The 26970-nt window shown below is 37.9% G+C and overlaps 2 protein-coding genes across 2 annotated transcripts; both read right to left on the bottom strand.

Annotated features, from left to right (window-relative positions):
* Window positions 1–6100: 6100 nt before the first annotated feature.
* LOC139647698 (SLAM family member 7-like) lies at window positions 6101–11218 on the bottom strand. The gene is made up of 4 exons (XM_071523648.1): window positions 11136–11218; window positions 8289–8585; window positions 6798–7079; window positions 6101–6692 (listed from the first exon to the last, which is right to left on the bottom strand). Exons 1-4 carry the CDS (start codon window positions 11173–11175, stop codon window positions 6577–6579), a joined length of 735 nt encoding a protein of 244 aa, XP_071379749.1. The 5' UTR covers window positions 11176–11218; the 3' UTR covers window positions 6101–6576.
* A 51-nt stretch (window positions 11219–11269) lies between these two features.
* LOC139647694 (SLAM family member 7-like) lies at window positions 11270–26437 on the bottom strand. Its single transcript, XM_071523641.1, has 6 exons — window positions 26339–26437; window positions 26148–26227; window positions 23833–24126; window positions 14303–14584; window positions 14077–14197; window positions 11270–11341 (listed from the first exon to the last, which is right to left on the bottom strand). The coding sequence occupies exons 2-6, from the start codon at window positions 26185–26187 to the stop codon at window positions 11329–11331; spliced, it is 750 nt and encodes a 249-aa protein (XP_071379742.1). The 5' UTR covers window positions 26188–26227; window positions 26339–26437; the 3' UTR covers window positions 11270–11328.
* Between the last annotated feature and the right edge of the window lie 533 nt (window positions 26438–26970).

Raw genomic sequence — 26970 nt, 5'->3', positions numbered from 1 at the left:
GATTGACATAACTCACAGGTTACACCAGTTTGAGAAGTTCAAGTTCACACAAGCTAAGCTGCATGGCTCACAGCGCTCCAAACATTTTCTGGGTGTAGTTGTAACTGCCTCCGCTGGTGACTCCCTGTTTTCCACTGGGACCTCCACAGTGAACGCAGTCAGATTGTCCACTGTTAAACAACAGGTTCATGATTTACAGGTAGAACTGCCCGAAATCCATCAACAGACAACCGATCAACTTGCACAACCCAAACAATTGGTAGAAAATTCCAAGGCACTGTTGTAGTTCTCAACACTCACAGCACTGTTTTCAGCTAAACTTTTCACACTGTAAGTCACTTAATAGAAGTGATGCAGTATGATTTGGCCCATACTCAAAAGGTTAACATGCTAATGACAAACATGCTCAGAGAAGTCAGTTCCTCCATCGACAGCCTGACCATGAGACGCATCCTTTCACATTTGATGACTTTTAGCCTGGTGAATGACATCCTTTCAAGAACCATAGCTGGTAATGTCATTCCCTTGCAAATGCACCTAGTCTCCAACTTAGGTAATGCTCCTCATCTATGCATGAGCACAGAGGCTCAAGAAGTGGCCTTGCTGCTCAGCCTCCCAAGTGTAGACCATAAGAATATCTACAGGTTGAAGGATATGATGAATGTTGGCATGTGGAAAAGTGACATCCAGGTGAAAATGAACACTTCTTCTGTTATGGCAAACCATGACAGTAATTGCAAATTGTACGTAATACCTAACCTAATAATGTGCACATTAATGAAAGACAATCAATTTTTGTGTCCAAGCAGAACCTTTGTGAGGAATGACACCGACCAATCGTGGGGAATTCACCCATCGAGCAACAGCTCGCATTGCAGAGCCGAGGTTACCTCCCGCTCTGTCACAGACACCAAAGAAATGGTTGGGAAATGTTTGCTAATTACTTCCCTTGCGTCCATTGCCACTCTCAAGCATGGAAGACATGACACGGCTAACAGAATTACTCTACCCAACCACACTATGTGGATCCAATGTCCTAGCCTGCATCCTCTGCCGAAACAAGCCTATAACAGTGATAATTTTGATGGCCTTGGCACTGGCTCTGGAAAGCTCCTGAGCCTGCATGCCGTCCACTCCAGCACTGCCCCAGCTTGTCAATGATTCATGAAGTATGCCTTCAATGATGACCTTAATTTAGCAATGATATATATGCTCATTTAGCTACCACAACTTATGGTTAGGATATGAATGTAACTATTAGTTTACACTTAGACTTAGCGTGCATGTTGTTTGTCAAGTTTATTAGTGATTATTATAGGAGAGACCCTTAGAGTGCCCTATCACACTGAAGCCACTTCAGACAAACACACTTCTGTTAATTCCACTGTTACATATACACACCTCACTGCCCATGTGTCTGACAATGATCATACTGTGTGCCAGTGATGCTTGTTTGTGTCCTGCAATGATGCTCCAGTTCTTTCCAGGAGACGCACCATTACCGGACAAGTGGGGGAATGTAGTAACTGCACCCACACCGTCATTGTCATCACACATCTGGAAGGGCCTTACATCCTGTGTGTGAGCCTCTGCCCTGATAACGGATCAGGAAAGTGGATGGAAAGTGGTTGGATCGTAAAGGAGGCCACTGACCTCTTGGTAAATCACTCCATTTTCACCCTAAGAGCTGACATCAAGGACCAGACCTGGTAAATAACCATAAAACACCAACACTCAGCCCTGTCTTTGGTAATCCCCAAAGAGACAGAGAGTCTGAGATGACACCCATTGGAATGTTGCCAAAATCAAGAGAAATCTTTGATACAGACTCATGAAACTTTGGGTATCACATTGTGGTGGACTCTAATGTATATGACTAATTTTATGTGTAACTGTGATGTTTTATATAATAGTTATTTACGTTATTCAATTTCGTTATCTTTACATAGGGCTTCGATAGCCATGTGTGATATTAAAGTGTTCAGGAATTTGTGCTGAGTTTAATAATGTTAATGTTACGACGGTCAATTATAGTGTATAGATCTGGGAACCAAAATTAGGGTTTCATGCATATGTAATGAGCCGTAAAACTAGACATGCCAGCCCACGCACACACCCCTCAACTGATCACAACAAAACCAAACACTCACATTTCCAATGCGGATTTCATGCACTTTACGTGGTCGCGACACGTGTGCTAACGGAGTCTGACAACAACTTTGTTCCAAAGTTTGTCTCCAAAGACGGACTCAACTGCATCATCATCATCAAGCCAAGTAGAAGCCTGTTTCATCCGAAACAGTGAAGATTGCCTTGCTGCCTGCCTATCTGCCTGACAAATACACACACACACCAGCACGTGTGTCTGTGTGTCCTGCCTGCTACAACCTCACTATCAGCTATCCTGCTGAGTTTAACTCTGAAGAATCATCGAAACCTCCAGAGTGGGTCGGCGTTAGCCTTGAGAGACCCACAGCCCTGTCCAGCAGCCTGCGTGCACCAGCCTGCGTGCTTCACTCTGCTGCGGCCTGCTGAGATCAACTGAACAGACGTCGGAGCTTCATCCTCCAGCACCTCGTCGAGCCGAGACTCCTCACAGCCTCCCGGCCTCAGCGTGCTTTATCTCCCTCCGGACCTTCGCTGGTGTCGTATGTACTGATCATTGTCCACTGGGCATCATATCATACATCACACATAGCTATTCCATTACATTCACACTTCACACACATATCACACACCTTATTACGGCTCCCTATAGTTATAGTGACCATTCAGTTATTCAAAGATTCATTTGAGTTTTCCAGATAGTTATACTGTCGCCCTTTATTCCTATCTTGCCGACTCATGTCTTCCACTGCTCATCTTCCATGATTGTGTCTGCTGAAATGTTGGTTTAATTATCAGTATTGCATATTTACATGATCATCTATTCCTATTGCCATTGATTCATCAATTCATAGGTATACCTCTTGTATATACTGTACTATATTCACTTGTATATACCTGATTATTGAGTGTGCTTAGTTTAGTAATAAATATATTATTCTGCATAAAGTCACCTCCTGTGTTCAGTGTGTGGGTTTAAATTCAAACATGCCGAGAAGTCACTCCTTCAGATGAGACCTGTTGATGCTGTCTGTTATCTGGTGCCCCGTTCTTAATTCTCATTGAAGCTAACTCTAAATTATATTGATATCAGACACCATTAATAGCTATCACCACTACAAATGTCTGTGTGCCATATTTCAACACATCTGCATGAGTTTAGTTTACAAAACATTCTGGGTTAAATCTTTTTAAAGATAGCAAGTGAAACCTTTGTAAAACAAGAAGTCAGCAAATAAATAAGGGACATAGTCTGATTAAACAGCACAATAATAATAATAATAATATGACACACATTCTTTTAAAAACAACCTCTAAAATATAGAAGAATTTAAAACAGACAATTTCTGATCATGCCAGAACAGCATGCTCTATAAGCCATAATCAAGTGAAGAATAAACAGCAGTTACATCAGTTATGCAGTTAAAAAGTTACCTATGAAAAATATGAAAATCTTCATCTCCTGCAGCTCCATGGTCCATCACAGAGTTTGGTCTTGTCAGGTATTCAGGCTGCTGGAGATCGACAAAGAGGAAGTGTTGTAGTTACAGCAGATAACAGGAAGCTCTCGTCTCATCACTGATACCAGGCTCCATGTAGAGAGGAAGTCCTCCAGTGTGTTTTACCCTCAGTTCTGACTCTTATGAAGAAGAAAAGTCCTCATTTTATCCTCACAATGAATTCCAGCAAGATCAGAAAAAGTTCCTCTCATGTACAGTTTTGGGAAATAGTGCAGAGTTGAAAAACTGGGAAAGTTTTCATTCATAGAATCATTTTAAGTAGAGATGTTTCTGAATCAGAACAGCATGCATCATTCTGCCTTCTCAATCTGTATCTTTCCCCACTGGAATATTTTGATATGTTGGTGTTGCAGCGAACCAGATAAGGGAGGAGACTGAAGAATCCATTATTAGTAATCATAATATTACTGATAATAATAATAATAATAATAATAATGATAATAATAATGATAATAATAATGATAATAATAATAATAATAATAAGTATAGACGGTCAAAAGATGGGTGCCCAAGCAAATAGCGCTGCCTATTGATCAAATGCTGTTACATTCTGCATGGTACATGCTGACAGATCTTGTTGGACCATTCTGCAAAGATGATGTGGGCAAACAGACAAATGTTGATCCCTTGTGCAGTTTCTCTGTTTGGCTGTTTGTCATGCTATATGCTTCCTGTCCCACTTTAGCATAATCGGACAGATTGCTATTCTAGCCATCTCTCCGACCACAACACGAGTCAAAGCTTAGAGACTGCATCCACCCCCTAAAACCACTTTGTTCACTTGTGTTTCTATGGAAACAGATACCTGGACCACAGAGAAGGGTTTGACCTCATGTTCACACACATCCTGCATCAGAAAGTTGTCAAAATAGTTTTAACATACTTTAGTTTAGTAATAGTTTTAACAATAGCATATCGTTGTTTAACTTTGCAACAATAATGACCATTTTGGAATAAAAAACCTGCTGAAGTCTGAGTATTTGTCAACATTCACAGTAAAGAAGAAAGTTGTCATGAGGTCAATATTTGCCTAAATCTGTGTTGCTGAAAAACTACAGGGAACAGTTACAATGTTCTGAATGTATCTACTAAAAATAACTGCTATGAAGTATGAATCATGATAAATTAATATCAACCATTGATATTAATTTCTTCAGTTGAAAGTGATCCTACTATCAAAACAAGTGCAGACTTGAGCTGTTGTGAGTGCACAGGTAGACATGTTTGGACAGGTTTGGAGTGTTGAAGCAGATTGATGAGAGCTTTGTTAACTGATTCATCTATAGTAGACTTCAGCAGCCTCTGCTTCTGATAACTGACACTTGCATGTACAAGTTCCTTTGAAGAGGAAGATACAAAACAAGCAAGAAGTCCATGAAAAGTATATCTTTGAGTCAGCCAAATGTAGGAAGCAACCAGAGCCAGTATAGGTGGAGCATGACACCATTCAGAAAAACCTTTACAGACCAATAACTGGCCTAAAGCTTGACTGTTGCTTGCTGAAGTGTCTTTGAGCAAGACACTAAAGTTCTACCTGCTCCAGTGGAGCTCCACTTGGCTGCCTGTGCACTCTGACCCCTCTGGTGAAAGATTCAATTATAAATGCCACAGACTGGCACTATTTCTGTATTTATTTATTCTCACATAGTTGAGGAAGGACATCAAAGAAAGATGAATCTGTGCCACAAAGAAGCAAACATCTTTTTTTCTCCTCTTCTGTAAAAGCTGCCTATCATGGCTCTGACTGAATAAAGGTGTAATCCATAAAAGAGGACACAAGGGGGAGCTGCTGCCAACTGACTTACAGATCAATAAGGTGTTGGGGAGCCACCAGCCATCAAAACAGCTTCAGTGTAGAAGCTGAAAACAAACCACCACCTTAACTAGGGCAGGAGTAACACTGAAAACAAGCTCCGACTCCTCATTTCTTTATTCTGCTGGTTCCTTTCAATTCTTTTTTGTATTCTGACCATCATTCTTTTCATAGGAGCCATACTGACATGTTTCTGCCTCATTTTGGTGGCCTTCCTCAGAACTTGTCCTCAAGAACAATGTTTTGTGGAACACAAGCAGTGACACACACTACCTTCTGTGTAGGAGGTGTCAGTACAGTAAAGCCTCTAGAGGGCAGTAAAGTTGACCAGAATCACATGCAGGGTAATAGCTAATATATGCAGGGTGATGTTTTTATAACTTGTACTTAACTGATTCAATTTAATGACACAATCACAAACAATAATGAAATGTTTCATTTCATAGGGTTGAGGTTTGACTTCAAAAACAGAGAACTAGGAAAATGTTAAAATGTTGCAAATGTTTTTTCTATTGAACTGTTGAAATCGATATCTTCATTATTATTCATTTTTGACTATGACTTTGTTAAAAGTTACAGTAATGGGGGTCTCACTCAATCAAAATCAAATCAAATTTTATTTTGTAACATTTCATACAACAATGTAACCAAAAGTGCTTTACCAACATGATTACAAACAGTTCAGGGCCATGAAAAAGAAAGACAGTGACAGAAAGAGGATACAGAACCTCATAAATATAATTTAAAAAAAAGTATAATGTATACATTAAAAAAAGTATTTAAAGTTTCTCACTGGACAGCGAGGATATTTTTAAGTAACTTTTTATTTTATGACAGACAAAATGTCCTCAGCTCTCCAGCCTTCATCAGTGTCTGTGGATAAGAAGTCCACTTCTGTCTTACAGCTGTATGCTCAGTTCAGTCAATTCATATTCATATCAGTACATGTTGACAGTGTAGCAGATCCCAGGCCAGTATACAGTATGCTGTAAACAACTAAACCTCTGATCAGAAAACAAAGCTTCCTTATGCAGACACATTTTGGACCATAAGGTTTTTATTTCAGGTTGTTATCAACGATTCATTAAAACATTGTGTTAGCACTGTGTTATTTTCATGTGATGATAAATACCTGTCTTACAACTGTCTGTCGCTCTCTCTCTTTCTCTCAAAATATATTCCAGTGATGAAAATGATACTTAGAAACACAACCATGGGAAATAGGAATAGCCAGGATTCACTGTTATTCTCACCTGTCAGAAAGATTTACAATGATCAGCAAAATACAAAACATTATGTGCCATAAGCCTTTGGAAACATAAGAGTTTAGTTAAAAACAGTGATGTGATTTGCCTTACTTGTCTCATCTGTATTGTTTTCCTCACTGCAGAATGTCTTAATGTTGACTGGAAGTGTCTCTTCATCATCAGCAGGGTTGGCAGCCACACATCTATAAGAGGAGTTGAAGTCTTGCTTGTCTACAGTGAGAGGCAGAGAGGGACCAGTGCTGGTCTGGTTCAGTATCTCCTCTCCTTTGATCCAGTACAGTGTGGTCTCATGAGCCTTCTCCACAAAACACACCAAGGTGCAGCTGTCAGCGCTCACTCTGGATCTGTTCACACCAGGCCTTGGTGCAGCTTCTGGGAGGAATTTGATGCAGATTCAAAAGAAAGAATTAGAGAGAACCATTAGCAAATATACATTATATCATAAAACATACATATACAAACATATACAAACATATACAAATTGTCAGCTCATACTTAACAGAAGACGTTCATTCATGAGTGTCTAAATTTTATAATGCAATACTAAAATTGTTTTATAATATGATCTCTATTCTTTGTGTGTGTGTGTGTGTGTGTGTGTGTGTGTGTGTGTGTGTGCGTATGTATGTATATGTGTATCTATATGTATCTGTATGAATGTATGTACTTAACTGTGTGTATATTTGTGTGTATGTATGTATCATATATTTATTCTCTGTAGTATCTTTTCATGTGTATTTATTTTTAGTCTGTGTCTCATAACTTGAAGTGAGTGGTCCTCAACCTTTTTTTATTGTGGTAATGTGTTTGTTGCTCTGTTTGATCTGTACGTTGAGGAGTGACGCATAAATAAAATTATATCTACGGTATCTATCTATCTATCTATCTATCTATCTATCTATCTATCTATCTATCTATCTATCTATCTATCTATCTATTTATCTAGATATCTCTCTACATACATAGAATCACTGCTTATATGACAATGAGATTTTGTTGTCTTATGATAATAAAAATATTAAATTATATATCACTGTATGACAGCAGTCCATGTTCTCTCGTCATGTGACATCATCAACACTCATTTGTATATGAAAAAGATTATGGTATGATAAAATTTGCAGGAAACGTGTGAAGATGCAGAGTCTCAATAAAGTTCAATTTTCACAATATTACTTTTACTTTTCATAGTGTAGTATAGAGGAATGAAATGTCTTTCTCTTTTTTGATGTTGAAAATCATGGTACAGTTACCACAGAATAAATATTTAGAAACAAATGTGACTTACTGTACACTGTGAATAAAATATTTAGAAATGAACGTGACTTACCATACACAGAGAGTTGATATGATGTAGGAACTAGTTCTAGTTATTCATTAGATATTGCTCAATAAAAAACAGAGTTGATCTGATAAAATGACAAAGTTCCATAGCATAGAGGCAAGAAATGTCTTTCTTTTATTTGCTCTGGCTCTTGGCTTGTGAAGACCAAGGTGCCATTGCCACAGAAAACAAAATCTTCCAAAAAATGTAGGAACTTGTATTATAAGTTATTACCAGCAGAAGCAAATGTAACTTACCATACACAGAGAGTTGATATGATGTAACAACACCTTCTTTAGGATCAATTGTATAAATCCCTGAGTCATCTCTCTGTAGTCCTGTGATTGTAAAGAGCCCAGTGTTGTTGTCCCAGAGAACTCTGTCTCTGAAACTTTCCTTCCATATCTGGCTTCTCCTGTCAGTCACAAAAGCAATAAACTTTCCTCCATATAAAAGAAATCCAGACTCCACAACAGGGTCAGGTAGAGTGATGGATCCTCCCTCAGTGCATGTCAGGTTCCTCTTTACGTCCTCAGTAGCAGCTGAGCTCATTACTGTAAAATAATGAGTGATACAACAGTCAATACAAGGTCAAAACCATTGATGAGAACATGTGAAATCCAGAAGAGATCAGCATGACACCATTTAAGACAGATACTCCTCAATTTGATCATTTTCATGATATTCCTCTGCATTAGAGCAGTTCAGCCAAAGCCAGAAGCCACATAACCAAGAAAGACTACTGTGATGTTATTGAGATGTACAACCTGGAGCTGGTCCATTGACAATGAATGGTAAACAACAGACTCTCATAGAAAGAAGAAAATATACCCATATCTGCAGAAAATCCCCTGTGGTGTGTTAACTGTCTTGTTTTCTTGCTTCTTCACTATATTTTCAGTTGAGTTGTGCAGTTATTCATTGTTGGTGCTTCACAGTTTTGGGGGCGTGGCTAAATCTTCTCACTCATTTCTATAGGAACCAGCAGTGACTGTTCACTAATGGCAGCTATTGGCAGCTATTGGATATTGATTATCAGCACAAACTATCAGCTATCTGCATCTTTAATCCAAGAATATTGGTATCAGTATCAGCCTTAAAAAATACATATTGTCTGAACCCTATTAGATCAAGATTTAAGTCTTAATGTCAAGTTTGTTCTAATTAATATTAGATTGTTAGGCATTAAGTGTTGAATATATATACTGTACTGTATGTATATGTATATTGTTGGATGGGACTGTAAACTTTAGAGGCAGCTGGAGCTGGTTCCAGGGGGCTGAAATGGCTGAACAAATTTTTTGGGACATTTTTGAATCTGCTCTTATTTATGAGAATGAGGTTCAAAGGTTTCTTCAGTCTTGTCTTTATCAGTGGAGAAATCTTTGACATTTTCTGCCAGCAGGTACATAAAACAACATTGTGTTTATACACAGCTATACTTATACACATATCAATGACAAATATGGTAACATTTTTCAATACACAGGATATGATATCAATATCCCCTTCCATTCATACAGAGGCCCAATTAACAGGAGGATATTCTACCACAGTGATTCTCAACCTTTTTCATATCAAGGACCCTATAGTCCACATTAGGGCCACAGACCCCCATTTGATGAGATTTTGTCTCTTGAATCCAAATCTGAGAATATATTTATTGTTAGATATGATTTTGTCCAGAATTCCATGACTATCTGTATTGTAGGTAGAGAGATAACAGTGAAACTATGATCAAAACAGTCATTCCTCTACATTCTCTAATTGTGTTCACTTCTTGTAAATGAAATAATGTTTAACAATTCATCAATTTGCTGGGGACCTCTGGAACCCCCTCAAGGACCCCTGGTGGTCCCCGGACACCACATTGAGAACCACTGTACTACCATGAAAAATGAGTACCATAGAAAGCAGGCTATACCGTCATGAATCTTCATCACCATCAGACAGGATGTTTTTTTTTTCTATTTTTTTTCCCTGCTGAATTGTAGAGCTTTTGCTGCTGTGACGACCTCATTTTCCCACAGGGATCAATCAAGTTTCATCTCATCTTAAAACTCTCCTCAGTCTCTTGTCTTCACTTGGTCAGACTTCTCTGTTGACTTTAATAAAGATGTTAAGTCTGCTTTGAATGGTTCATGCCACTAAATTTCAGAGCTTCAGTAAGTTTGTTGTTCAAAGACACTTTGATCTATACTGAACCTTCTCTGCTGTTCTCTACAGTCAGAAATTAGACAGAAGAGTTTGTCCCACTTGTAAATCTGTGATGTCAGACAGCGTACAAACCACTGAGAAAGAGTTTGGTAAAAAAAAAAAGAAAAAAAAAGGTGAGTATGAGAACAGCAATAGTGCTCTGTTGTTCCACTCATATTTAAATATGACAGTCCCAGTCTTTATCTACCTGCCACAGCAGTTCCTTGAAATTCATATTATATGTAGATGAAACATTTTCCTTATTAATCCTTTAGAGAACAAGGGCTCTCTTCGAAACATATGAAAATGTGCATTAATGCCCAATATATGAAACATTGATTGTTATAAGTTCTATTAAAATATCTGATTATTACTTACTACTTGCAATTTCAGCATGAGATGGTTTTGTGCTTTGTTTTTTCAGTCAGTTCTATCAAAATTAATTTTCTTACCTTTACTACCACAAGTTTTTGTGCCTTTTTTCCTCTTTTGTAATCTTTCAAACTTTTTGTTAGTCAGTCAAATTTAATAATAAGCTGAAATAACCCTAACTATACATGCAGATGTGTTTAAAAATGGCATCTGATATTATGTGAAATTATCAGTACAATGACTGTGTGCCATATTTCAACACATCTGTATGAGTTTAGTTTACAAAACATTCTGGGTTAAATCGTTTTAAAGATAGCAAGTGAAACCTTTGTAAGACAAGAAGTCAGCAAATAAATAAGGGACATAGTATAATTAAACAGCACAATAATACAACACATTCATTGAAAAACAGCCTCTAAAATATAGAATAATTTAAAACAGACAATTTCTGATCATGCCAGAACAGCATGCTCTATAAGCCACAATCAAGTGAAGAATAAACAGCAGTTACATCAGTTATGCAGTTAAAAAGTTACCTATGAAAAAGATGAAAATCTTCATCTCCTGCAGCTCCATGGTCCATCACAGAGTTTGGTCTTGTCAGGTATTCAGGCTGCTGGAGATCGACAAAGAGGAAGTGTTGTAGTTACAGCAGATAACAGGAAGCTCTCGTCTCATCACTGATACCAGGCTCCATGCAGAGAGGAAGTCCTCCAGTGTGTTTTACCCTCAGTTCTGACTCCTATGAAGAAGAAAAGTCCTCATTTTATCCTCACAATGAATTCCATCAAGATCAGAAAAAGTTCCTCTCATGTACAGTTTTGGGAAATAGTGCAGAGTTGAGAAAATTGAGAATTCTTCATTGTTTTGAGTAGAGATGTTTCTGAATCAGAACAGCATGCATCATTCTGCCTTCTCAATCTGTATCGTTCCCCACTGGAATATTTTGATATCTTGGTGTTGCAACGAACCAGATAAGGAAGGAGATTGAAGAATCCATTATTAGTAATCATAATATTAATGATAATAATAATAATAGACAGGCAATAGACAGGGTTCAAGCGAATAGCGCTGCCTATTGATCAAATGCCGTTACATTCTGCATGGTACATGCTGACAGATCTTGTTGGACCATTCTGCAAAGATGATGTGGGCAAACAGACAAATGTTGATCCCTTGTGCAGTTTCTCTGTTTGGCTGCTTGTCATGCTATATGCTTCCTGTCCCACTTTAGCATAATCGGACAGATTGCTATTCTAGCCATCTCTCCGACCACAACACGAGTCAAAGCTTAGAGACTGCATCCACCCCCTAAAACCACTCTTTGCTCACTTGCGTTTCTATGGAAACAGATAACTGGACCACAGAGAAGGGTTTGACTTCAGTTTTACACACATCCTGCATCAGAAAGTTGTCAAAATAGTTTTAACATACTTTAGTGTAGTAATAGTTTGCATATCAATGTTTAACTTTGCAACGATAATGACCATTTTGGAATAAAAAACCTGCTAAAGTCTGAATATTCGTCAACATTCACATTAAAGAAGAAAGTTGTCATGAGGTCAATATTTGCCTAAATCTGTGTTGCTGAAAAACTACAGGGAACAGTTACAATGTTCTGTATGTATCTACTAAAAATAACTGCTATGAAGTATGAATCATGATAAATTAATATCAACCATTGATATGAATTTCTTCAGTTGAAAGTTAACCTACTATCAAAACAAGTGCAGACTTGAGCTGTTGTGAGTGCACAGGTAGACATGTTTGGACAGGTTTGGAGTGTTGAAGCAGATTGATGAGAGCTTTGTTAACTGATTCATCTATAGTAGACTTAAGCAGCTTCTACTTCTGATAACTGACACTTGCATGAACAAATTCTTTTGAAGAAGAAGGTACAAAACAAGCAAGAAGTCCATGAAAAGTATATCTTTGAGTCAGCCAAATGTAGGAAGCAACCAGAGCCAGTATAGGTGGAGCATGACACCATTCAGAAAAACCTTTACAGACCAATAACAGGCCTAAAGCTTGACTGTTGCTTGCTGAAGTGTCTTTGAGCAAGACACTAAAGTTCTACCTGCTCCAGTGGAGTTCCACTTGGCTGCCTGTGCACTCTGACCCCTCTGGTGAAAGATTCAATTATAAATGCCACAGACTGGCAGTATTTCTGTATTTATTTATTCTCACATAGTTGAGGAAGGACATCAGAGAAAGATGAATCTGTGCCACAAAGAAGCAAAAATCTTTTTTCTCCTCTTGTGTAAAAGCTGCCTATCATGGCTCTGACTGAATAAAGGTGTGATCCATGAAAGAGGACACAAGGGGGAGCTGCTGCCAACTGACTTACAGATCAATAAGGTGTTGGGGAGCCACCAGCCATCAAAACAGCTTCAGTGTAGAAGCTGAAAACAAACCACCACCTTAACTAGGGCAGAAGTAACAATGAAAACAAGCTCTGACTCCTCATTTCTTTATTCTGCTGGTTCCTTTCAATTATTTTTTGTACTGACCATCATTCTTTTCATAGGAGCCATACTGACATGTTTCTACCTCATACACACACTACCTCCTGTGTAGGAGGTGTCAGTACAGTAAAGCCTCTAGAGGGCAGTAAAATTGACCAGAATCACATGCAGGGTAATATCTAATATATGCAGGGTGATGTTTTTATAACTTGTACTTAACTGATTAAATTTAATGACACAATCACAAACAATAATGAAATGTTTCATTTCATAGGGTTGAGGGTTTACTTCAAAAACAGAGAACTAGGAAAATGTTAAAATGTTGCAAATGTTTTTTCTATTGAACTGTTGAAATCGATATCTTCATTATTATTCATTTTTGACTATGACTTTGTGAAAAGTGACAGTAATGGGGGTCTCACTCAATCAAAATCAAATCAAATTTTATTTTGTAACATTTCATACAACAATGGAACCAAAAGTGCTTTACCAACATGATTACAAACAGTTCAGGGCCATGAAAAAGAAAGACAGTGACAGAAAGAGGATACAGAACCTCATAAATATAATTTAAAAAAAGTATAATGTATACATTAAAAAAAAGTATTTAAAGTTTCTCACTGGACAGCGAGGATATTTTTAAGTAACTTTTTATTTTATGACAGACAAAATGTCCTCAGCTCTCCAGCCTTCATCAGTGTCTGTGGATAAGAAGTCCACTTCTGTCTTACAGCTGTATGCTCAGTTCAGTCAATTCATATTCATATCAGTACATGTTGACAGTGTAGCAGATCCCAGGCCAGTATACAGTATGCTGTCAGAAGTAGCTGTAAACAACTAAACCTCTGATCAGAAAACAAAGCTTCCTTATGCAGACACATTTTGGACCATAAGGTTTTTATTTCAGGTTGTTATCAACGATTCATTAAAACATTTTTTTGTGTAAACAGGATATGTATAAAAGCTATGTGTGAAGTAAAGCACTGTGTTATATTCATGTGATAATAAATACCTGTCTTGCAACTGTCTGTCGCTCTTTCTCTTTCTCTCAAAATATATTCCAGTGATGAAAATGACACTTAGAAACACAACCATGGGAAATAGGAATAGCCAGGATTCACTGTTATTCTCACCTGTCAGAAAGATTTACAATGATCAGCAAAATACAAAACATTATGTGTCATAAGCCTTTGGAAACATAAGAGTTTAGTTAAAAACAATGATGTGATTTGCCTTACTTGTCTTGTCTGTATTGTTTTCCTCACTGCAGAATGTCTTAACGTTGACTGGAAGTGTCTTTTCATCAGCAGCAGGGTTGGCAGCCACACATCTATAAGAGGAGTTGAAGTCTTGCTTGTCTACAGTGAGAGGCAGAGAGGGACCAGTGCTGGTCTGGTTCAGTATCTCCTCTCCTTTGATCCAGTACAGTGTGGTCTCATGAGCCTTCTCCACAAAACACACCAAGGTGCAGCTGTCAGCGCTCACTCTGGATCTGTTCACACCAGGTGTTGGTACAGGTTCTGGGAGGAATTTGGTGCAGATTCAAAAGAAAGAATAGACAGAGAGAACCATTAGCAAACATACATCATATCAAAAAACATACATATACAAACATATACAAACAGAAGACGTTCATTCATGAGTGTCTACATTTTATAATGCAATGCTAAGATTGTTTTATAATATGACCACTATTCTTTGTGTGTGTGTGTGTGTGTGTGTGTGTGTGTGTGTGTGTGTGTGTTACATAACAAGTAGGCACACGAGGAGGCACAGTAGGAGTCTTGTTATGTTTTCCGCCTGGCCACACACATTGCAGAAAACATCTTGCCAGAAACCCAATGCGGATTCCGGAAGGACCGTAGTACCACAGACATGATCTTTGTCGCCAGACAAATTCAGGAGAAGTCCAGAGAGCACAAGCAAGACCTGTACATGGCTTTCATTGATCTGTCAAAGGCATTCAACACAGTCGAAAGCTACTCTGGGACGTACTCAGTCGATTTGGGGTCCCATCCAAATTCCTCTCCATTCTCCAGCAATTTCATGATGGCATGCAAGCCCGGATTCAAATAAGTGGACAACAGTCTGACCCCTTCAACGTCAAAGTAGGAGTGAAACAAGGATGTGTCTTAGCCCCTATTATCTTCAACATCTTCCTCACAGCAGTCACCCTCATCTCCCACAAACACCTACAAAGCACAGATGGAGTCAGCATTAAATTCCGTCTGGATGGAAACCTGTTCAACATCCGCCGCCTCCAGGCATCCACCAAGACTACTGCCCTCCAAATCTGTGAGCTTCAGTATGCCGATGACTGCCCACTCCCCTGAGTCCCTCCAGCGTGCCCTCAGCGTGATAGCTGCCACTGACAGAGCTGTCGGCCTACAGGTCAACATAAAAAAGACACAAATAATCAACCAACAAAGCTCTTCCCAGATCACCACACCTGTCTTCTACATCGACAACATCCCCCTGGAAGCTGCAACATTGATGAAGACATCCAAACCCGCATCAGCCATGCCTCTGCCGCGTTTGGTCGCCTAAGGTCAAGGGTTTTTATCAACAAAAACCTGAAAGCAACAACCAAGGCAGCAGTGTACCAGGCAGTATGTGTGTCCACACTGCTGTATGGCTCTGAAGCCTGGACACCATACAGACGGCAAATTAGATCCCTGGAGGCATTTCACATCCGCTGTCTGCGAAGGATTCTGGGCATCACATGGGAGCACCGCATCCCCTATGCTGAGATATATGAACGCACCAACTTATCCAGCATAGAGGTGATTCTGGCATGCAGACAGGTCATGTGATCCGCATTGCCTGCAGCTCGTCTGCCACGGCAGAACCTCTACAGCCAACTACAATCTGGCCAGAGGTCTGCCGGTGGTCAGCAAAAGCGCTACAAGGACCACATGAAGGAGCTCCTGAAGCAGTGCAACATATCACCTTCAGACCTGGAAAGGACAGCAGCAGACCGAACTACCTGGGTAGTATCTCTCACCTGGAGGAGAATACATCCCTGAGACGTGCAGAGAAGCGCAGACAACGACATGCACGCACCACAAGGACTGTCCAGCCAGATCCGACACACACCTGCCCCACATGTGGAAAAGTGTGTGGATCGCGACTAGGTCTACACAGCCACACGAAGTGGCATGAGCGCACCAAGCACTGAAAACCCCTGGGAGCTATGAAGTCATCATCGATAACAATGGACTGCCATAAGCAAGCAAGCAAGTAAATGTGTGTGTGCGTGTGTGTGTGTGTGTGTGTGTGTGTGTTTATGTATATATATGTGTATCTACATGTATCTGTATGAATGTATGTACTTAAGTGTGTGTATATTTATGTGTATGTATGTATCGTATATTTATTCTCTAGTATTTTTTTATGTGTATTTATTTTTAGTCTGTGTCTCATAACTCGAAGTGAGTGGTCCTCAACCTCTTTTTTATTGTGGTAATGTGTTGCTCTGTTTCATCTGTACGTTGAGGAGTGACACATAAATAAAATTATATCTATCTATCTATCTCTCTATCTATCTATCTATCTATCTATCTACATACATAGAAGCACTGCTTATATGACAATGTGATATTGTTGTCTTATGATAATAAAAATATTAAATTATATATCACTGTATGACAGCATTCCATGTTCTTTCGTCATGAGACATCATCAACACTCATTTGCATATGAAAATAATAATGGTATGATAAAATATGTGAAGATGCAGAGTCTCAATAAGGTTCAATTTTCACAATATTACTTTTACTTTTCTAATTAATTAGGCATCGTCCAATATAAAAGCAGACTTGATCTGTGCAAAATCATTTTTGCCAAACCGTGACAAAGTTTCATAGTGTAGTATAGAGGAATGAAATGTCTTTCTCTTTTTTTGCTGTTGAAAATCATGGTACAGTTTCCACAGAATAAATACTTTGAAACAAATGAAAAATATTTAGAAATGAACGTGACTTACCATACAGAGAGAGTTGATATGATGTAGGAACTAGTTCTAGTTATTCATTAGATATTGCTCAATAAAAAACAGAGTTGATCTGATAAAATGACAAAGTTCCATAGCATAGAGGCAAGAAATGTTTTTCTTTTGTTTGCTCTGGCTCTTGGCTTGTGAAGACCAAGGTGCCATTGCCACAGAAAACAAAATCCGCCAAAAAATGTAGGAACTTGTATTATAAGTTATTACCAGTAGAAGCAAATGTAACTTACCATACACAGAGAGTCGATACGATGTAACAACACCTTCTTTAGGATCAATTGTATAAATCCCTGAGTCATCTCTCTGTAGTCCTGTGATTGTAAAGAGTCCAGTGTCGTTGTCCCAGAGAACTCTGTCTCTGAAACTTTCCTTCCATATCTGGCTTCTCCTGTCAGTCACAAAAGCAATATTCTTTCCTCCATATAAAAGAAATCCAGACTCCACAACAGGGTCAGGTAGAGTGATGGATCCTCCCTCAGTGCATGTCAGGTTCTTCTTTACGTCCTCAGTAGCAGCTGAGCTCATTACTGTAAAATAATGAGTGATACAACAGTCAGTACAAGGTCAAAACCACTGATGAGAACATGTGAAATCCAGAAGAGATCAGCATGACACCATTTAAGACAGATAGTCCTCAATATGATCATTTTCATGATATTCCTCTGCATTAGAGCAGTTCAGCCAAAGCTAGAAGCCACATAACCAAGAAAGACTACTGTGATGTTATTGAGATGCACAACCTGGAGCTGATCCATTGACAATGAATGGTAAACAACAGACTCTCATAGAAAGAAGAAAATATACCCATATCTGCAGAAAATCCCCTGTGGTGTGTTAACTGTCTTGTTTTCTTGCTTCTTCACTATATTTTCAGTTGAGTTGTGCAGTTATTCATTGGTGGTGCATCACAGATTTGGGGGTGTGGCTAAACCTTCTCACTCATTTCTATAGGAACCAGCAGTGACTGTTCATTAATGGAAGCTATTGGGTATTGATTATCAGCACAAAATATTAGCTATCAGCAGCTTTAATCCAAAAATATTGTCATTGTATTGCCTTCAAAAATATATATTGGCTGAACCCTAATTTAGATCAAGATTTAACTCAATGTCAAGTTTGTTCTTCTTAATATTGTTAGACAGTAAATATTATATATGTATTGATTTCACTTATTTTAGTTGATTTAGTTTCATTAAGGTCACAGACACATAATGTACCAACAACGCTGAAAATGGAGGACTGACTCAATCCCACAATTGAGATTTATTTATCAGCACAACATTGTGTTTATACATAGCTATATTTAATCACATATAAATGACAAATATGTTTAGACATGCCTATATTAATATATACTTATTCTTGCTGCAAAAATTGATATCTATTTGCTGCTCTGCTTTTCTCCTGGACATACTTCTGCATATTTCTGCACATTCTCCCTCTACATCAGTTTTGAAATTGATTAGTATACATTTACAGTACCCCTAAATTGTTTATAGTCTGTTGTATCACTTTTTGCTTGAATTGTTATTATATTTACTGTTTGTATTATTTCTAGTTCTTTATTACCTACTTTATATTCTTTTGCATGCTTATATTTTAGTTTTATTTTTCCCTTAACCCTAACTCTATGTACAGATGGGTTTAAAAATGACGTAAACATGTGATAATATCAATACAGTGCATGTTGTGTCATTTATAGTTAGGAACAAAACATTCTGGGTAACATCCTTTTCAAGGGAGTGAAACCTTTGTAAGACAAGAAGTCAGCAAAAAAACTAAGGCACATACTATTATTTAACAGCACAATAATGTGACACACATTCATTTAAAAACAGCCTTTAAAATATAGACAAATTTAAAATGGGCCAATTTCTGATCAGAACAGCACCCACTATAAATCACAATCAAGTGAAGAATAAACAGCAGTTACATCAGTTATGCAGTTAAAAAGTTACCTATGAAAAAGATGAAAATCTTCATCTCCTGCAGCTCCATGGTCCATCACAGAGTTTGGTCTTGTCAGGTATTCAGGCTGCTGGAGATCGACAAAGAGGAAGTGTTGTAGTTACAGCAGATAACAGGAAGCTCTCGTCTCATCACTGATACCAGGCTCCATGTAGAGAGGAACTCCTCCAGTGTGTTTTACCCTCAGTTCTGACTCCTATGAAGAAGAAAAGTCCTCATTTTATCCTCACAATGAATTCCAGCAAGATCAGAAAAAGTTCCTCTCATGTACAGTTTTGGGAAATAGTGCAGAGTTGAAAAACTGGGAAAGTTTCCATCATTTTAAGTAGAGATGTTTCTGAATCCGAACAGCATGCATCATTCTGCCTTCTCAATCTGTATCGTTCCCCACTGGAATATTTTTGATATCTTGGTGTTGCAGTGAAGCAGATAAGGGAGGAGACTGGAGAATCCATTATTATCTGCATGGTACATGCTGACAGATCTTGTTGGACCATTCTGCAAAGATGATGTGGGCAAACAGACAAATGTTGATCTCTTGTGCAGTTTCTCTGTTTGACTGTTTGTCATGCTACATGCTTCCTGTCCCACTTTAGCATAATCGGACAGATTGCTATTCTAGCCATCTCTCCGACCACAACACGAGTCAAAGCTTAGAGACTGCATCCACCCCCTAAAACCACTTTGTTCACTTGTGTTTCTATGGAAACAGATACCTGGACCACAGAGAAGGGTTTGACCTCATGTTCACACACATCCTGTATCAGAAAGTTGTCAAAATAGTTTTAACATAATTTAGTGTAGTAATAGTTTGCATATCAATGTTTAACTTTGCAACAATAATGACCATTTTGGAATAAAAAACCTGCTAAAGTCTGAATATTCGTCAACATTCACAGTAAAGAAGAAAGTTGTCATGAGGTCAATATTTGCCTAAATCTGTGTTGCTGAAAAACTACAGGGAACAGTTACAATGTTCTGTATGTATCTACTAAAAATAACTGCTATGAAATATGAATCATGATAAATTAATATCAACCATTGATATTAATTTCTTCAGTTGAAAGTGATCCTACTATCAAAACAAGTGCAGACTTGAGCTGTTGTGAGTGCACAGGTAGACATGTTTGGACAGGTTTGGAGTGTTGAAGCAGATTGATGAGAGCTTTGCTAACTGATTCATCTATAGAAGACTTAAGCAGCTTCTACTTCTGATAACTGACACTTGCATGAACAAATTCTTTTGAAGAAGAAGGTACAAAACAAGCAAGAAGTCCATGAAAAATATGTCTTTGAGTCAGCCAAATGTAGGAAGCAACCAGAGCCAGTATAGGTGGAGCATGACACCATTCAGAAAAACCTTTACAGACCAATAACTGGCCTAAAGCTTGACTGTTGCTTGCTGAAGTGTCTTTGAGCAAGACACTAAAGCCCTACCTGCTCCAGTGGAGTTCCACTTGGCTGCCTGTGCACTCTGACCCCTCTGGTGAAAGATTCAATTATAAATGCCACAGACTGGCACTATTTCTGTATTTATTTATTCTCACATAGTTGAGGAAGGACATCAGAGAAAGATGAATCTGTGCCACAAAGAAGCAAAAATATTTTTTCTCCTCTTGTGTAAAAGCTGCCTATCATGGCTCTGACTGAATAAAGGTGTAATCCATAAAAGAGGACACAAGGGGGAGCTGCTGCCAACTGACTTACAGATCAATAAGGTGTTGGGGAGCCACCAGCCATCAAAACAGCTTCAGTGTAGAAGCTGAAAACAAACCACCACCTTAACTAGGGCAGGAGTAACACTGAAAACAAGCTCCGACTCCTCATTTCTTTATTCTGCTGGTTCCTTTCAATTATTTTTTGTACTGACCATCATTCTTTTCATAGGAGCCATACTGACATGTTTCTGCCTCATTTTGGTGGCCTTCCTCAGAACTTGTCCCCAAGAACAATGTTTTGTGGAACATAAACAGTGACACACACTACCTTCTGTGTAGGAGGTGTCAGTACAGTAAAGCCTCTAGAGGGCAGTAAAATTGACCAGAATCACATGCAGGGTAATATCACCTGGCAGTATAAATACACATCACAATAGATTCACTATAATTAGGCCCACAATCCTTCATTACAACTAACAACATTAACTGACAGTTGGTGAAGGTTGTACCTTTATTTAGATCTACAGTCACATGATGTTTTTATAACTTGTACTTAACTGATTAAATTTAATGACATTATAATCACAAACAATAATGAAATGTTTCATTTCATAGGGTTGAGGTTTGACTTCAAAAACAGAGAACTAGGAAAATGTTAAAATGTTGCAAATGTTTTTTCTATTGAACTGTTGAAATCGATATCTTCATTATTATTCATTTTTGACTATGACTTTGTGAAAAGTGACAGTAATGGGGGTCTCACTCCAATCAAAATCAAATCAAATTTTATTTTGTAACATTTCATACAACAATGTAACCAAAAGTGCTTTACCAACATGATTACAAACAGTTCAGGGCCATGAAAAAGAAAGACAGCGACAGAAAGAGGATACAGAACCTCATAAATATAATCAAAAAAAAGTATAATGTACACATTAAAAAAAAGTATTTAAAGTTTCTCACTGGACAGCGAGGATATTTTTAAGTAACTTTTTATTTTATGACAGACAAAATGTCCTCAGCTCTCCAGCCTTCATCAGTGTCTGTGGATAAGAAGTCCACTTCTGTCTTACAGCTGTATGCTCAGTTCAGTCAATTCATATTCATATCAGTACATGTTGACAGTGTGGCAGATCCCAGGCCAGTATACAGTATGCTGTCAGAAGTAGCTGTAAACAACTAAACCTCTGATCAGAAAACAAAGCTTCCTTATGCAGACACATTTTGTACCATAAGGTTTTTATTTCAGGTTGTTATCAACGATTCATTCAAACATTTTTTGGTGTTAACAGGATATGTATAAAAGCTATGTGTGAAGTAAAGTACTGTGTTATATTCATGTGATGATAAATACCTGCCTTGCAACTGTCTGTCGCTCTTTCTCTTTCTCTCAAAATATATTCCAGTGATGAAAATGACACTTAGAAACACAACCATGGGAAATAGGAATAGCCAGGATTCACTGTTATTCTCACCTGTCAGAAAGATTTACAATGATCAGCAAAATACAAAACATTATGTGCCATAAGCCTTTGGAAACATAAGAGTTTAGTTAAAAACAGTGATGTGATTTGCCTTACTTGTCTCGTCTGTATTGTTTTCCTCACTGCAGAATGTCTTAACGTTGACTGGAAGTGTCTCTTCATCAGCAGGGTTGGCAGCCACACATCTATAAGAGGAGTTGAAGTCTTGCTTGTCTACAGTGAGAGGCAGAGAGGGACCAGTGCTGGTCTGGTTCAGTACCTCCTCTCCTTTGATCCAGTACAGTGTGGTCTCATGAGCCTTCTCCACAAAACACACCAAGGTGCAGCTGTCAGCGCTCACTCTGGATCTGTTCACACCAGGCCTTGGTGCAGCTTCTGGGAGGAATTTGGTGCAGATTCAAAAGAAAGAATAGACAGAGAGAACCGTTAGCAAACATACATTATATCATAAAACAAACATATACAAACATATACAAACATATACAAACTGCCAGCTCATCCTTAACAAAAGACGTCCATTCATGAGTGTCTAAATTTTATAATGCAATACTAAGATTGTTTTATAATATGATCTCTATTCTTTGAGTGTGTGTGTGTGTGTGTGTGTGTGTGTGTGTGTGTGTGTGTGTGCGCGTATGTATGTATATGTGTATCTATATGTATCTGTATGAATGTATGTACTTAAGTGTGTGTATATTTGTGTGTATGTATGTATCGTATATTTATTCTCTGTAGTATCTTTTTATTTGTGTATTTATTTTTAGTCTGTGTCTCATAACTTGAAGTGAGTGGTCCTCAACCTTTTTTTATTGTGGTAATGTGTTTGTTGCTCTGTTTCATCTGTACGTTGAGGAGTGATGCATAAATAAAATTATATCTATCTATCTATCTATCTATCTATCTATCTATCTATCTATCTATCTATCTATCTATCTATCTATCTCTCTACATACATAGAATCACTGCTAATATGACAATTACAATTTTGTTGTCTTATGATAATAAAAAGATTAAATTATATATCACTGTATGACAGCAGTCCATGTTCTCTTGTCATATGACATCATCAACGCTCATTTGCATATGAAAATAATTATGGTATGATCAAATTTGCAGCTAACGTGTGAAGATGCAGAGTCTCAATAAAGTTCAGATTTCACAATATTACTTTTACTTTTTTAATTAATTAGTGATTGTTCAATATAAAAACAGACTTGATCTGTGCAAAATCATTTTTGCCAAACCGTGACAAAGTTTCATAGTGTAGTATAGAGGAATGAAATGTCTTTCTCTTTTTTGCTGTTGAAAATCATGGTACAGTTTCCACAGAATAAATACTTAGAAACAAATGTGACTTACAGTACGCTATGAAAAAAATATTTAGAAATGAATGTGACTTACCATACAGAGAGAGTTGATGTGATGTAGGAACTAGTTCTAGTTATTCATTAGATATTGATCAATAAAAAACAGAGTTGATCTGATAAAATAACAAAGTTCCATAGCATAGAGGCAAGAAATGTCTTTCTTTTATTTGCTCTGGCTCTTGGCTTGCGAAGACCAAGGTGCCATTGCCACAGAAAACAAAATCCGCCAAAAAATGTAGGAACTTGTATTATAAGTTATTACCAGCAGAAGCAAATGTGACTTACCATACACAGAGAGTTGGTATGATGTAACACCTCCTTTATGATTAATTGTATAAATCCCTGAGTCACCTGTTTGCAGTCTGGTGAATCTAAAGTGTCCAGTGTTGTTGTCCCAGAGAAGTCTGTCTCTGAAACTATCCTTCAATATCTGGCTTCTCCTGTCAGCCACCGAAGCAATAATCTCTCTTCCATATAAAAGAAATCCAGACTCCACAACAGGGTCAGGTAGAGTGATGGATCCTCCCTCAGTGCATGTCAGGTTCTTCTTTATTTCCTCAGTAGCAGCTGAGGTCATTACTGTAAAAATAATGAGTGATACAACAGTCAGTACAAGGTCAAAACCATTGATGAGAACATGTGAAATCCAGAAGAGATCAGCATGACACCATTTAAGACAGATACTCCTCAATTTGATCATTTTCATGATATTCCTCTGCATTAGAGCAGTTCAGCCAAAGCCAGAAGCCACATAACCAAGAAAGACTACTGTGATGTTATTGAGATGCACAACCTGGAGCTGGTCCATTGACAATGAATGGTAAACAACAGAATCTCATAGAAAGAAGAAAATATACCCATATCTGCAGAAAATCCCCTGTGGTGTGTTAACTGTCTTGTTTTCTTGCTTCTTCACTATATTTTCAGTTGAGTTGTGCAGTTATTCATTGGTGGTGCATCACAGATTTGGGGGCGTGGCTAAATCTTCTCACTCATTTCTATAGGAACCAGCAGTGACTGTTCATTAATGGAAGCTATTGGGTATTGATTATCAGCACAAACTATCAGCTATCTGCAGCTTTAATCCAACAAACTTGGTATCAGTATCAGCCTTAAAAAATACATATTGTCTGAACCCTATTAGATCAAGAGAAAAATATATATTTATAAGTATGTTAGAGGCAGCTGGAGCTGGTTCCATGGGGGTTGAACTGGCTGAACAAAATTTGAGAGTCATTTTTGAATCTGCTCTGAATTATGAGAATTAGGTTCAAAGGTTTCTTCAGTCTTGACTTTACAAGTTGAGAAATCTTTGAGATTTTTTGCCAGCGGGCACATAAAACAGCATTGTGTTTATACACAGCTATACTTATACACATATAAATAACAAATATGGTAAGATTTTTCAATACGCAGGATATGATGTCAATATCCCTTCCCATCATAAATCTTCATCCCCATTAGACAGGATGTTTTTTTTTAATGTTTTTTTTCCTGCTGAATTGTAGAGCTTTTGCTGCTGTGACAACCTCATTTCCCCACAGGGATCAATGAAGTTTCATCTCATCTTAAAACTCTCCTCAGTCTCTTGTCTTCACTTGGTCAGACTTCTCTGTTGACTTTTATAAAGATGTTAAGTCTGCTTTGAATGGTTAATGCCACTAAATTTCAGAGCTTCAGTAAGTTTGTTGTTCAAAGACACTTTGATCTATACTGAACCTTCTCTGCTGTTCTCTATAGTCAGAAATTAGACAGAAGAGTTTGTCCCACTTGTAAATGTGTAATGTCTGGCAGCATACAAGACATTTGGTAAAGGTGGAAAAGGTAAGTATGAGAACAGCAATAATGCTCTGTTGTTCCACTCATATTTAAATATGACAGTCCCAGTCTTTATCTACCTGCCACAGCAGTTCCTTGAAATTCATATTATATGTAGATGAAACATTTTCCTTATTAATCCTTTAGAGAACAAGGGCTCTCTTCGAAACATATGAAAATGTGCATTAATGCCCAATATATGAAACATTGATTGTTATAAGTTCTATTAAAATATCTGATTATTACTTACTACTTGCAATTTCAGCATGAGATGGTTTTGTGCTTTGTTTTTTCAGTCAGTTCTATCAAAATTTATTTTCTTACCTTTACTACCAAAAGTTTTTGTGCCTTTTTTCCTCCTTTGTAATCTTTCAAACTTTTTGTTAGTCAGTCAAATTTAATAATAAGCTGAAATGACCCTAACTATACATGCAGATGTGATTAAAAATGACATCTGAAATGATGTGATATTATCAGTACAGTGTCTGTGTGCCATATTTCAACACATCTGTATGAGTTTAGTTTACAAAAGATTCTGGGTTAAATCTTTTTAAAGAGAGCAAGTGAAACCTTTGTAAGACAAGAAGTGAGCAAATAAATAAGGGACATAATTAATAATTAAACAGCACAATAACACAACACATTCATTTAAAAACAGCCTCTAAAATATAGAAGAATTTAAAACAGACAATTTCTGATCACGCCAGAACAGCATGCTCTATAAGCCACAATCAAGTGAAGAATAAACAGCAGTTACATCAGTTATGCAGTTAAAAAGTTACCTATGAAAAAGATGAAAATCTTCATCTCCTGCAGCTCCATGGTCCATCACAGAGTTTGGTCTTGTCAGGTATTCAGGCTGCTGGAGATCGACAAAGAGGAAGTGTTGTAGTTACAGCAAATAACAGGAAGCTCTCGTCTCATCACTGATACCAGGCCCCATGTAGAGAGGAAGTCCTCCAGTGTGTTTTACCCTCAGTTCTGACTCCTATGAAGAAGAAAAGTCTTCATTTTATCCTCACAATGAATTCCATCAAGATCAGAAAAAGTTCCTCTCATGTACAGTTTTGAGAAATAGTGCAGAGTTGAGAAACTAGTGAATTCTTCATTGTTTTAAGTAGAGATGTTTCTGAATCCAAACAGCATGCATCATTCTGCCTTCTCAATCTGTATCGTTCCCCACTGGAATATTTTGATATCTTGGTGTTGCAACGAACCAGATAAGGGAGGAGACTGGAGAATCCATTATTAGTAATCATAATATTAATGATAATAATAATAATAGACGGGCAATAGACAGGGTTCAAGCGAATAGCGCTGCCTATTGATCAAATGCCGTTACATTCTGCATGGTACATGCTGACAGATCTTGTTGGACCATTCTGCAAAGATGATGTGGGCAAACAGACAAATGTTGATCTCTTGTGCAGTTTCTCTGTTTGACTGTTTGTCATGCTATATGCTTCCTGTCCCACTTTAGCATAATCGGACAGATTGCTATTCTAGCCATCTCTCCGACCACAACACGAGTCAAAGCTTAGAGACTGCATCCACCCCCTAAAACCACTTTGTTCACTTGTGTTTCTATGGAAACAGATACCTGGA

The sequence above is a fragment of the Centroberyx affinis genome, unplaced genomic scaffold (assembly GCF_046629955.1).
Source record: "Centroberyx affinis isolate AG114_WGS23_722 - 3 ecotype Tasmania unplaced genomic scaffold, CSIRO-AGI_Caff_v1 ptg001099l_1, whole genome shotgun sequence".
Taxonomy (NCBI): domain Eukaryota; kingdom Metazoa; phylum Chordata; class Actinopteri; order Beryciformes; family Berycidae; genus Centroberyx; species Centroberyx affinis.
Note: the sequence above shows the minus strand (reverse complement) of the source record. Positions and strands in the feature narration are given on the sequence as shown.